The sequence below is a fragment of the Bos indicus x Bos taurus genome, chromosome 23 (assembly GCF_003369695.1).
Source record: "Bos indicus x Bos taurus breed Angus x Brahman F1 hybrid chromosome 23, Bos_hybrid_MaternalHap_v2.0, whole genome shotgun sequence".
In the NCBI taxonomy this organism is placed as follows: Eukaryota; Metazoa; Chordata; class Mammalia; order Artiodactyla; family Bovidae; genus Bos; species Bos indicus x Bos taurus.
The window spans coordinates 13174809-13188448 of NC_040098.1; the positions used below are offsets into that span (position 1 = coordinate 13174809).

Sequence of the window (13640 nt, forward strand, 5' to 3'; positions counted from 1 at the left end):
GCAAGGAAGCTTTTTCAGCTTTATCACTAACAATGGCAAAGAAGATGCAGGCAAGATAAATAAAGAGTCTAGGTTTAAATGTCCCGTGTTTCAATCTTGCTACACTTTGGCAGAGTTTACTGAGGCTGTAACTCTCCACCTTTAATTTATCCCGTTGTCTTCAACCACTGCAGCACTTAGAGGAAGAAACATGACTCTTGGTCCTGAGATTCCTAGTGAACAAATAGCATCAGTTACAGGAACAGACCCCAGAACAGAATGTCGGCCCTCCCCAGCACTAAATGACAGTACATTCAGCATGGGGACAGGCTGCTTGTCAGACACGAATGCGGTCAGGCTGAAATGCAGGGGGCAGAGCAGCTGTCCCCACAGAGGCCTCGGCAGGTGGCACAGTCACAGTGCTCCTCAGGGAAGGCCCAGGGAAGGAACTGCTTCAAAGTTAGGATGCTACAGAAATTGCCTGATCCCAGGCGGTGCTCCAAGCAGGCCCGGCCCCCCTGAGTGGGGAGACTCAAGTGGACATGGACTTCTAAAGTACCGAGGAAAGACAAAAGGAAGAAGTACTCTTGGAGAGCGGGGCTCTGAGAGGACCAAGGGGAGAAGCATAAGGCAAAGGGGGCTCAGGGGCCATTTTCAGGGAAACACTTGTGCTGGCGTAAGTGGCTTCAAGGTTCTGAAAGGCCAGTAGGGTATTGCTATGTGCAGCGCTCGTTTAGTTTCTTTAATTTACTGTCGACAGTGAATAAATCACGCTACTCTGCCAGCATATGCTACTCAAATAACGGCAAGGATACATCTCTAAAAACATTAATGGCTGTAGCTAGAAAAAATACTTGTAAAATAAAGTTTTCTTTTTTATTTTAAGAGATGTACATGTAAATTGATCAAAAACGTAGGGAACCAGAAATAATTTCTCTAAGCCTAATATACCAAGTCAACCTTATTAATGTTTTAGCATGTCTCCTTGTGGTTTTCTTCTTAGTTCATAGTTTTTTTCCTACTTGTGATAATATTTCTATAATTTTCAGTCCTGTTTTAAAAATCTTGACTGAGTAGTTTCTTAAGTTATTAAAAACTCTTTTTTTTTTTTTTTTTTCTTTTCGGTTGCACCATGCAGGATCTTGGTTCCCTGACTAGAGATCGAACCCAGGCCCTCAACAGTGAGAGTGCAGAGTCCTAACCACTGGACCACCAGAGAATTCCCTAAAAACTCTTCACAACATTATTTTTAATGAACACTTAAGCTGAGGAAGAAAACTTATTCAAAAGGAAATATGGGTAGTATATCTGGCAGGCACATAGACAGTTTATGAGAAAATGAGGCTAAACTCTAGAGATGCTAGGTAGTTTCAGATTAGGATGACAGAATTCTCAAGCAGAAAAGGAAAATTTTCAGTAATACTCAATTTTTTATATCTAATATTTTATATTTGCCAAAATGTTTGCCAAAGGCATAGTCTTAGATGATGGCAGAGATCACTAATATTTTGGCAGACACAATTATTAGTCAATGGGGCTATGACAAAGTGAAGAAATGGTTAAAAAATGAACACAAATGAGGTCAATATGAAAGGAGCTCAAGCTTTGCAGGAAGCAAGACAGCTGCATTAGATGAGAGAACTGCAGCCAAGCACAAGCAAGGAAAGGAAAGGAAAGAGGTCTCTGGGGAATATCAGCAGCCCATGTGGTAGAGCTTTTGGGAATTCAAGTTCAATACAGCTGACATTATAGGCACATTTACCTTGCTTCCTTCCTGGAAACCAATGAGGGGACATCAAAGAAATACAAAGGGAATACATTCATAATAGTATTGCAAACTGAAAGAAAGGCTATTAGCAAATCAAGATTTTGTTGAATCTCTAGAAAATGGTAGGTGGATGAAATATTATTCGTAAATCTGAGGGGAATTAGGCAGACTTCCATAGAGCAGCCAACTGAGCAGGATGGAAGAAAAATGATTCACACTGGGCCATACATACCATTGTGGAATTTAAGACCTTCAAAGATAAAGAGAAGATCCTAAAGGTATCTATGGGGAAAAACAAATTACTACAAAGAATAAGAATATGATTATATCAGATTTTTCTCTTCAGTAACATTAGATGCTAGATGGCAATAAATCCAAGCTTTCAAAATTCTGAAGGAATTGAACTCTACACCCAGTCAAACTATGATTCAGGCATGCAAGCATTCTGAAAATTTGCTTTCCACATATCGTTTCTGAAAAAAGTACCTATAGATTTACTCTGTGTAATGCTCATGAGGGATCTTCTTAAATAAGACCCAATCAATTCATATTTGGCTTCAAATTCACCTAGGAGTAAGAACAGGAGTTTCCTACTCAGGGTAGCAGCAGGCATTTCTCCTCAGGGGGTCTTTGCAGCAGGCCACATAACTGTACAAGAGCCGTTCCTGCTGGCACGCAGGTGACAGCTCAGATGAGCACAGAAAACTTATATTGAGCGAGAGTGAAGCCACTCTGGTCTAGAAGCCTCATATTTCAAAATGAAATGAATCTCTCTTGAAATAGCTCCATAAACACAGATCCCAGAACTTTCACAAGGGACACGTCTAATCACAACTCATCACAGTCAGGTAACACAAAGCTATGACTTCCAATCAGATATTTTAAAGTTCTCCCAGTTTAGTTCAGTCGCTCAGTCGTGTCCGACTCTTTTTGACCCCATGAATCGCAGCACGCCAGGCCTCCCTGTCTGTCAACAACTCCCGGAGCTTGCTCAAACTCATGTTCATTGAGTCAGTGATGCCATCCAACCATCTCATCCTCTGTTGTCTCCTTCTCCTCCCGCTTTCAAGCTTTCCCAGAATCAGGGTCTTTTCCAATGAGTCAGTTCTTTGCATCAGGTGGCCAAAGTATTGGCGTTTCAGCTTCAACATCAGTCCTTTCAATGAATATTCAGGACTGATTTCCTTTAGGATGGACTGGTTGGATCTCTTTGCAGTCCAAGGGACACTCAAGAGTCTTCAACACTACAGTTCAAAAGCATCAATTCTTCGGCACTCAGCTTTCTTAATAGTCCAACTCTCACATCCATATATGACTATTGGAAAAACCATAGCTGGGAGTTCTCCCAGGCTAGAGGCAATTTACCAATCAATGGTGATTTTATTCATAAGCAATGCTGCCTGATAACACAGCCAACATTCCACTCCTCTCAGGTTTTCAGGGGAAGAGGATCTAGAAAGGTAACTGGGCCAAAGGACAGTATCTCCTACAAAGGATAAAGGGTCTTATTACTCCTTTACCTAAATTCTACAAAAAGAAAAACATATTATCACAGTTGTAGAGTAGGCCTCAGAAGCAGTCTGTTCAAAAATTAACCAATGATGGGAATGTAAATAGGTGTGGCCACTGTTGGAAACATTACAGCAGTGTCTCAAAAACCTAAAAACAGAACTACCACGCGACCCAGCAATTTCATTCCTGGGAGTATATATATAAAAAAACAAAACCACTAATGTGAAAAGACACACGCACCCCAATGTTCATAGCAGCGTTATTTACTATTGTGAAGATACGGAAGCAGCCTAAGTGTCCACCAACAGACGAATAGATAAAGAAGCTGTAGTGTGTGTGTGTGTGTGTGTGTGTGTGTATACACATACAATATACTGGGTCATAAAAGAAAGAAATATTGCCATTTGCAACAACACAGATAGTCTTGAGGATATTATGCTAAATGAAATAAGTCAGACAGGGAAAGACAAATACTGTATGGTGTCACTTACATGTGGAATCTAAAAAATACAACAAACTAATAAAAGGGAAAAAACCAGATTCACAGATACAGAGAACTAGTCATGACAAGTGTGTGAGGAGGGTACTAAGAGGTACAAACCATCCCGTACAAGATAAGCTACAAGGATATACTGTACAATGCTCGGAGTACAGCCAATATTTTATAATTGCAAATGGAGTATAACCTTTAAAAACTGGCAATCACTATACTATACACCTGTAACTTATGTAATATTGTGCATCAACTATATTTCAATTTAAAAACAGGAAAATAATGAAATAATGAAGAAAATATGCTTCAGAAGCTTCAGTAACAGGTAAAAGAAGCAATTAGGAACTCTAGGAAAACAAAAAGCAGGCTATCATAAAGCTACTTATTTATCATTTATGGAATAATTCTGGGCACTTGTAGTAAAGCTGAATCTGTGATTTGAACATAGTATAACTCTTCCAAGAGCGACACAAGTTTAGTGACACGGAACAGCATTTCTTTTACTACAGAGCCAATGAATTACTAGGTCTATAGTGAACAATGTTTATATAATCATAATGTTACAGTGAGTTCTGAGTGGTTTTCCCTTTTCAGAATCAGTTTATAGCCAACACATGGAAGATTTAAACAAGTCAAAAACCAGAAAATCATACCATAAATCTCACAGTTTCAATGAGCTAGGACAGTTAATTGATGGGGAGAGACAGAGGGAAACATAGTCATGGTAATTTCTTCACTAAATAGTAGGGAGTCAAGAAATACTATCTACAATGGATGGGTCAAAAATAGAGGTTTAACCATTTTGTCTAATTTTAAAAGAAGTAACAGTAGTGGGGTTCTCACTTCCAATATTCATCCGAAGGACTGACACTGAAGCTGAAGCTCCAATACTTTGGCCACCTGATGCAAAGAGCCGACTCATTGGAAAAGATCCTAATGCCGGGAAAGATTGAGGTCAAGAGGACAAGGGGATGACAGAGATCAGATGGTTGGATGGCATCACTGACTCAATGGACATGAGTTTGAGCAAACTCAGGGAGATAGCGAAGGACAGGGAAGCCTGGTGTGCTGCAGTCCATGGGGTCTCAAAGAGTCAGGCATGACTTAGCGACTGAACAACAACAAGAGAACAAAAAAGAAAAACGTAACTAACAAAAAATGAGGCGTGGGTAAGTAAGCTAAATTCATTTTTTTATACCAAGGAGTCAGTGAAGTAGCTAAACTAATAAGCAGAGATATAAAAGTATTACTTATAATTCAGAAGTTATAAAGACTAAAAATAATAGTCAAAAGTAGCTACTCCTAAGAAATGAAACAAGATGGGAGAGTAAATATTTATTCTTCACTTATATCTTTTCGTATAGTTGAAAGTAACTTTCCATGGGCAGGTTTTACACTTATAATAGAAAAATAAAACCTGATGTTAGTATTTTACTGTACTGACACAAATTTCAGTTCAGTTCAGTTCAGTCGCTCAGTCATGTTCGACTCTTTGCGACTCCATGAGCCACAGCACGCCAGGCCTCCCTGTCCATCACCAACTGCTGGAGTCCACCCAAACCCATGTCCATTGAGTCAGTGATGCCATCCAACCTTCTCATCCTCTATCGTCCCCTTCTCCTCCTGCCCTCAATCTTTCCCAGCATCAGGGTCTTTTCAAATGAGTCAGCTCTTCGCATGAGGTGGCCAAAGTATCAGAGTTTCAGCTTCAACATCAGTCCTTCCAGTGAACACCCAGGACTGATCTCCTTTAGGATAGACTGGTTGGATCCCCTTGCAGTCCAAGGGACTCTCAAGAGTCTTCTCCAACACCACAGTTCAAAAGCATTGATTCTTCTGCGCTCAGCTTTCTTTATAGTCCAACTCTCACATCCATACACGACCACTGGAAAAACCATAGCCTTGACTAGACCAACCTTTTTTGGCAAAGTTATGTCTCTGCTTTTTAATTTGCTTTTTAATATGCTGACATAAATTTAGGGTTCAGCAATTTAGAAGCCAAAAGAGAAAAGGAATCAATGATTAAAAAGTGGAGTAAGGTTAAAAGGTACAGGATTAGGTTATATGAAAAAAGAATAAAAAGTAATTTTATAAAATCAGCCAATACATTTGTGAAAACATGGATAAACCTTGAGGGTATTATGCTAAGTGAAATAATTTAGACAGGGACAGACAAATATTTTATGACCTCACTTACATGTGAAATCTAAAAAAACAAATTCATAGAAACAGAACAGATTGATGGTTGCCAGTGTCTGGGTGCTGAGGGAAATGGCTGAAGATAAGTTGAACAGTACAAATGTCCAGTTATACGATAAATTCTGGGGGTGTAACGTACAGCATGATGACTATAGTGAACACTGCTGCATTGTATATTTCAAAGTCACTATGAGAGATCTTAACAGTTCTCACCATAAGAAATGAAATTGTAACTAGGTGAGGTGATGGATGGTAATCTTATTGCGGTAACCGTTTCACAACATATACATATACCAAATCATTGTGTTGTACACCCTAACCTTATACAGTGTTATATACCAATTACATCTCAAAAAGCTGGGAAAAACTCCACAGCAGTCAATATGAAAACAGAATTACTGGGATTTCCCTGCTGGTCCAGTAGTTAAGACTCCACACTCTCAGTGCAGGGAGGCCGGTTTCGATCCTTGGTCAGGGAACTAGATTCCGCATGCCACAACTAAAGATCCCACAGGCCTCAACAAAGATGTGGAACAGCCAAAACAAAAACAAAACAAAAAAACCCACCAGGACTATCTATGATAGAAAATAAGCCTTTATAGTGAAAGTTCCAACTGTAGCAGAAAGGACACCAAAAAAAAAAAAAAGAAAGAAAGAAAGAAAGAAAGAAACTATCCTGCCCCAGGAGCAGGAACTTACAAGGAGACATCAGAGAATCTCATTCCCTAGTCTTTTTCAGAGGACAGCAAAAATCTGTCCCCTGATTCCCTGACTAGGCAGAATGCTATCAAGAGGCAGGGCTATGATATCTAAAGGTCCTACAGAATTTCATTTATGTTACTCACATACTTTATTTCACTAAAAAAAAAAGAAAAAGAAAAACAACCCAGGCTATAATTTTTGAAGCTAATAGGATCCTCTCTTGAGGACTGCTCTAGAGTACATTAGTTCAAAAGGAAAGGGTTTCTTCTTTTATCATCTGCATATCTTCTACTATATCTCTTAGGACCTTACTCAAAAATGGAAGGCACAACAGGCTCAGGTTATGTCTCTAAACATGAAATCATAGCCTTTGGCTCCACTGATTCCTAGAGGGTTAACAGGCACGCACCTTCCTGCTATTACTCTTGTTCTTCTAATATATTATTTATTTATTAGTCTTTAAAACACTTACTGCTATAGCATCTAAGTGCTAAAATACAAGGGAAAAAACATTAAAATTATTGAACTCCACCAACTAATGGAAACAAAAAATTAAAAGGAGGAAAAATAGATGCTCATGACTTAATTAATGCAAGACTACTGGGAGAGAATCGAATGAGTGAGTCAAGGAAAACCCATTTAAATAAATACAAAATCATTATGATATGTACCTTGTCAGTAGTTAGTCAACCAGTTCTTGTTGAAAACCCAACTGTATAACATCTTCAAAAGGGGGACATAAAAGAGATGAGGAATCCAATTTGTAACACATAAAATGACTGAAGAGATGGGTGACTGTAACCAGGAAGATGTGTAAAAGATGCGGAAGCAGAGGGCCTGGCCTGTGAGCTGTATACCCAACAGCAATGACTCTGGAAAGATATATTGGTGGTGGTTCATGGGCCTTGAAGGCCTTCCTGGTGTACAAAAAGGGTTCTTGGAGCTTGGAAATAAATGAATCACTTCAGTTACCAGTTTTCATCATCTAGCTTGGTTTAGCAATGCTTTGGGTTCAAGGAGGCAACATGATCCAGGTGAAAGAGATCTTCCTTTTCTCTTTTATAAAATCAGGACAATATCCCACACAAGGTGATTTATATTCAGGACAAAATAAGGTGAAATCCATGCAGTGAAGAAATATTAGTTGCTAAATAACTGTGAGTTTTCTTATGCTACCATAGAGATGGCCACAAGATGTGTGCTCCCCTGAGAAGCGGCTGCTCAGCCAGGGGCTGACTACTTTCCCCAGTCCCACTAGCATCTAGTGTGGCAACTGACTAGCTCTCCCCGATGAAATGGACCATACCCAGGCCAAGGCTTTCAGAGCCAGGGTTACCTTCTCTCTGCTCTTTCCCCATGCCAGCCAGAAGCAGATGATGCCGATGAGGCCTTCGGTGATGGCAGAACCACAAGAAGGAAGATACCTGGGTCCCTCAGTCATCTGTGAAGAGTCACTTGACAGCCAGGAACACTCCTGACTGAGAAGTACACTACTGTGTTAAGCTGCTGACATACTGAAACACTGTTTGTCACAGTAGCAAGTGTTACTCTAACCAGCACACGTGTTCTATATAATTAATATACAATAATGGTGAGGATCTCAGACATTGCAGCAAACAAGCCATCATTAATGCTATTATAAAATCTTGAAAAGATGTTCAACATCATCAGCCATTAGGAAAATGCAAATCAAAACCTCAAGGAGATACCACCCCAGAATGGCTATGAACAAAAAATAGACAATATCAAGCACTGGCAAGATTGTGGAAAAACTGAAACCTTGATACGCTGCTGGTAGGAATGCAAAATGGTGCAGCTGTTGTGGAAAAGTTTAGCAGTTCCTCAAAATCTTAAACATAGAATTACTATGTTACTGTTACTGTTAAGTCACTTTAGTCGTGTCCTGTGACTCTGTGTGACCCAAGAAGACGGCAGCCCACCAGGCTCCCCTGTCCCTGGGATTCTCCAGGCAAGAACACTGGAGTGCGTTGCCATTTCCTTCTCCAAAGCATGAAAGTGAAAAGTGAAAGTGAAGTCGCTCAGTCGTGTCCGACTCTTTGCGACCCCATGGACTGCAGCCCACCAGGCTCCTCCGCCCATGGGATTTTCCAGGCAAGAGTACTGGAGTGTAAGATCCAACAATTCTACTTGTAGGTATATTCATAAGACAGCTGAAAACACATGTCCACACAAAAACTTGTACAGGAATGTTCATAACAGCAATATTCATAATAGCCAAAAAATAGAAACAATTCAAATGTTCACCAATTGATAAATGGATAAACAAAATGTGTTATTTATATATTCCCATGTTATGGAATACTATTCAGTCATAAAAAGGAATGAAGTACTGACACATACTATAACATGAGTGAAACCTGAAAACATTATACTAAGTGAGAGAAGCCTGGAACAAAAGGTAACACACTATATGACTCCATTTATATGAAATGTCCAGAATATACAGATCCATAGTGACAGAAAAGTACTGGGGCTGTGGGAGGTGGAGGGAAATGGGGTGACTGCTAGTGGGTAGGAGGTTTCTTTTTTGGGGTGATGAAAGTGTTTTGGAACATAAGATAGTCATAGTGATGATGGCACAACCCTGAACACTCGGAAAACCACTGAATTGCACAATTTTAAAGGGTGAAGTCTATGGTCTGTGAATCATATCGCAATTAAAATAAAAAAGAAAAAATACCAGCTGCTGGCTTTATCTTGCCTCCAAGAGCACTGGTCTCCACACAAAAAGGCACTGCGTTCTTTTCAGGTAATGACTGGGAAAAGGTATGAGGGAACCTTCTAGGATGCTGCAAATATGCTAATCTCAACCTGAGTAGTAGTTACATTTACATGGTTCTAGGCTGGTCAGAGCTCAGAACCCTTCTGCCTGGCATCCCCCGCAACCAGGTAAGGTCAGACAGAGCCCAGATGCCATACGCATGAATGTCTGTTTCCCACGGAGACCTAAGGTAACAGTGTAACTAACATGGAGATGAGATAAATATTTAAAGGTAACCCTGAGAAAGACATGAGGGTGGGGAAGAGGTGAGAGTCCCAGAATCCTACTTAATTGTATACAGCATCAGCAAAAATCTCTAAGGAAGAAAAAAGTCCCAAAGGGCTAGTGTGGGATGTGGGGGGAGGAACTGAGAGAGAATTGCATGCGGAAAGTATCTTTCTCGTCCCTGCTTAGATACGTGCCATTTAAAAAATTCAAGTTCAAACCACAAAATAAGGACCACTTCTTTGGTCGTATAAATTTTCATACAAGTATTTAATAGTCAAAACTGAAGTAAAGGATATTTAGAATGCTTTCACCTCCAAGCAAGAATATAATTTGATGATTCCAGATCTGACTTTTCATTGGAACTTCTGAGTCTAGTGGAAAGACTGTCTTTTAAATTAGCATATATTCCTGAAAGAGCGGCACTTACTTGCAGGAGACTTTGGTTCTGTCGGCCACCATGGTCCACTGCTGCTGGTTGGTGGAAACCTCAACATAGTAGCTGTAGCTCCGGTCGTCACAGTCCCACAGCAATAACCTGAGCAGAGGGAAGACACAGAAGGTGGTCAGCACTCTGCCTGGCTCTTTCCTTAGGCTGGAGGCGTGAGGGGATTCATGTCTTCTCTGTCCTTCTAATTGGTCTCTTCTGCCCACACACTTTCAGGACCAAGGAAAGAAAGTGAATCCCCAACAAAAGTATGATGAAAGGCAGAGTCAGTCTGTAGGGAGAGGCTTGTTTCTTTAGGGATTTATTTCACAAGGCACCCAACCAGGCAGCCTCTGTCCCCCATTAGGCAAAGATCTTCACATGAGCTGATCAGGGAGACGTCCCCAAATCCTCCTTCGTGCTTCTTTCAGCCCTCACCTCTAGCTGTCTTGGCTGAACAAAGGTAACATTCTTGAAATCACTGTTTATGGGGAAACCTGTGCTTTCTAATGGGTATTCTAAGCAGTACTTACTAGCATGTCCCAATGACCTTAATTATGTTTCAGATTCCTTCACATTCCAGACTTCCTGCATAGCTTTGGTAAGATTACCTGATTGGGAGATACAGGCAAACATACGTTCATCAGGAAATCTTTGTTTCTTAAAGATTATGTTGGTCCTGTTCCTATACCCCTTCTTGGCTCAGATAAGAACCAAAAGCATTGACTATGTGATTCCATTTACCAGAAACTCAAAAGAAACAAGATATATCTGCAATGACAAGAGTCAGAATGGTAGCTCCCTCTTGGGGAAGGAATGACTGTGAAAGGGTGAAGGAGCCTTCTAGGATACTGAAAATGGGATAATTTTGATCTAGTGATAGCTACATGGGTATATACACATGCAAATATTCATATTCATCAAGCTATTTATAAAAGTTTTGTGTAATATATGTGTGTTATTCCTCAGTTTAAAACAACAGAATAAAAAAGAATCTAAATATTATAATATGGCATTAGAGTACAGTCCAACACTTTGCTTCCGACAGTGCTGCTACGGTGAGAGATCACTGTTTTCTATCATTTCAGCCTCAGAAGTCCTTCCCATACAAGATACCTATCTTACTGTTTTACAGCTGGGTATGCACACTTGTCTCCTCCACTAGGTAGAACAGAGTGAGCTCCCTAAACACAGCGTCTATGTCTTACTAGTTTTCCACACTCAGGACCTGGCATAGCGTCTCACACAGTGCCTGCACTCCATGAATATCTGCTAGGCAAATACATTATTTGCAACAACTACAACAATGATCATTATCATTTCTTTAATGCTTACTGTGTACCAGGCCCTATATTAAATGTTTTACATAACATTACATCCTTGCAAAAATCCTCTTAGCAAGCATTATTGTTCTCATCAAATGATATATGGTGAAAGTGAGGCTTAAAGCTGATCGGGAATTTGTCTAAACTCAGTGATGGTTCCAACCTGGTGTCAGGATGAAAGCCCTCTTCTGTAATCTGTCAAATGTTTTCTTTACTCCCAGTTTGTGTGTGGGGGGCATAATTGACAACTTATAACCTATCGCTCTACAAAAGCAGTTTGTATTGCTTCCTCTTAATCCCGCAATTACCATCAATGAAAACCCTCTGCACAAGTTCAGCGTCACCTGTAGTGTCACCTATAAAGCTGTTACTGCAGATCAGAAATGCCACTGTGTTCCCCTTTCCTCTTACCCTTTGTTCCTTGCTTTCAGTTGTGATTTTGTTTGCTATCAATGATGAAATCCATATTATTTAACATGATAGAATCCATCTTTTAAGTAGAGAAAACTGTTAAAAGATTTTGGAAAGCATAAACAGATGTGTAATACTGTAAATACTACCGATTCTCTTGAACTCATCTGAGTTATTTAATCTCTCAAAATACTCTGAATCAATCAGACTGGAATCTACCCTATTGTTTTTAGGGTCCAATAATTCTACTTGTAGATTAAACCAGCATGCTTGATAAGAAAGTGAATCATTTCTCTCATTAGTCATTTCCTCAAATATTACTCTAGTGTCTCAGTACTTTCATGCAGTTAGTCTGTGTTATTATAATTTATATAGAGTAACTTTTAAAAATGTACTTTTTGCTTCTATGTTTGTCTGCTCTCAAGATGAATATGAGCCTATTAGAAAGATGGTTGATCTCTCTCTTTAAAAAAATTTTTACTCCAAACGTGGGATCTGTTTATATAGCATATGTTCCATATATGTTCTGGGCTGAAATCATTCATAACTCTGCCAGAGCAGATTAAACCAGGGGGGAAAAAAACCTTCAAAATAATTAACATTTGCTTTATTTAACAGCCCTGGTCACAAGCTTTTTGAGAGATGCTGTTGAGGCTGTTTTCCCAATGGAATTTTGGTTATTTATGGAGAGCTAGGCTTAACATAATCCATATCCTTCTGGATAATCGTGAGTTAGTGTTTCTACCAGTATATCCAAATGAAAATAATCAGTCCCTTTTGGGTTAGACTCTAACCAGATCTTGAAATATTTCACAGAAAAAGATTGACCCAAGGATATAGGATACAGAGAAGATAAAGGGAAAACCAATTATGAGTAAGTTTCATAAATGCTGTAGTAGAGATTCTTAAAGTAACAGCAGATTAAAAGAATTTTAAAGTTGTGCATATCGTGTCTTACAGTAACTTATTCTATGAAAGTGAAAGTTGTTCACTCATGTCCGACTCTTTGTGGACCCATGGACGATACAGTCTATGGAATTCTCCAGGGCAGAATACTGGAGTGGGTAGCCTTTCCCTTCTCCAGGGGATCTTCCCAACCCAGGGATTGAACCCAGGTTTCCCACATTGCAGGCAGATTCTTTACGAGCTGAGCCACAGGGAAAGCCAAAGAATACTGGAGTGGGTAACCTTTCCCTTCTCCAGGGGACCTTCCTAACCCAGGGATCGAACCCAGGTCTCCTGCATTGCAGGCGGATCCTTTACCAGCTGAGCCACTAGGGAAGTCTTCTAATTTCTCTCAAGGTAACATGAAGATCACCCATAATTCCAGTAATTTTGTAAACACACTCATGGTAAAAATTGCTTCTTTGCTTAATGATCTATTATGAATATTTTTTTTACTAACTTTTTTTTGGCATCATCAAATATTTTCCCTCATCTTTTGTACTGATTTCATAGAATTTTACTGTATGGATGCCCCAGAATTTATCTAAATAGTCCTCTTATTGTTGGACATTTAGGTAGTTGACAATATTGTACTGTTATGAAACCTCTGTGATGAACATTCTTAAACTAGATCTATGATTATTGTCTTTGAAAGTTGCTATAAGTAAAACTCCTGCAACAGGGTTTATTACACCTTGACATGTATTATAAAATAGCTGGATACCTGTCCTCTCGCCCCCAATGACAGGCTGTACCAATTTATACTCATGCTACCAGCAGTGTATAAAAATGCTTTGCTTCTGTACATCATCACCAGTATTGTATATTATCTTTTAAAATACTGCCAATTTGATAGATGAAATATATTTCAT

At 39.6% G+C, this 13640-nt stretch overlaps 1 protein-coding gene across 3 annotated transcripts in view; it reads right to left on the bottom strand.

Annotated features, from left to right (window-relative positions):
* BTBD9 (BTB domain containing 9) overlaps positions 1-13640 on the bottom strand; it is a 421919-nt gene that overhangs the window by 65484 nt on the left and 342795 nt on the right. For all 3 annotated transcript variants that reach the window (XM_027524032.1, XM_027524030.1, XM_027524031.1), the window contains one exon: positions 10091-10198. In XM_027524032.1, coding sequence (XP_027379833.1) covers positions 10091-10198 — 108 coding nt within the window. The remainder of the gene's footprint in view (positions 1-10090; positions 10199-13640) is intronic.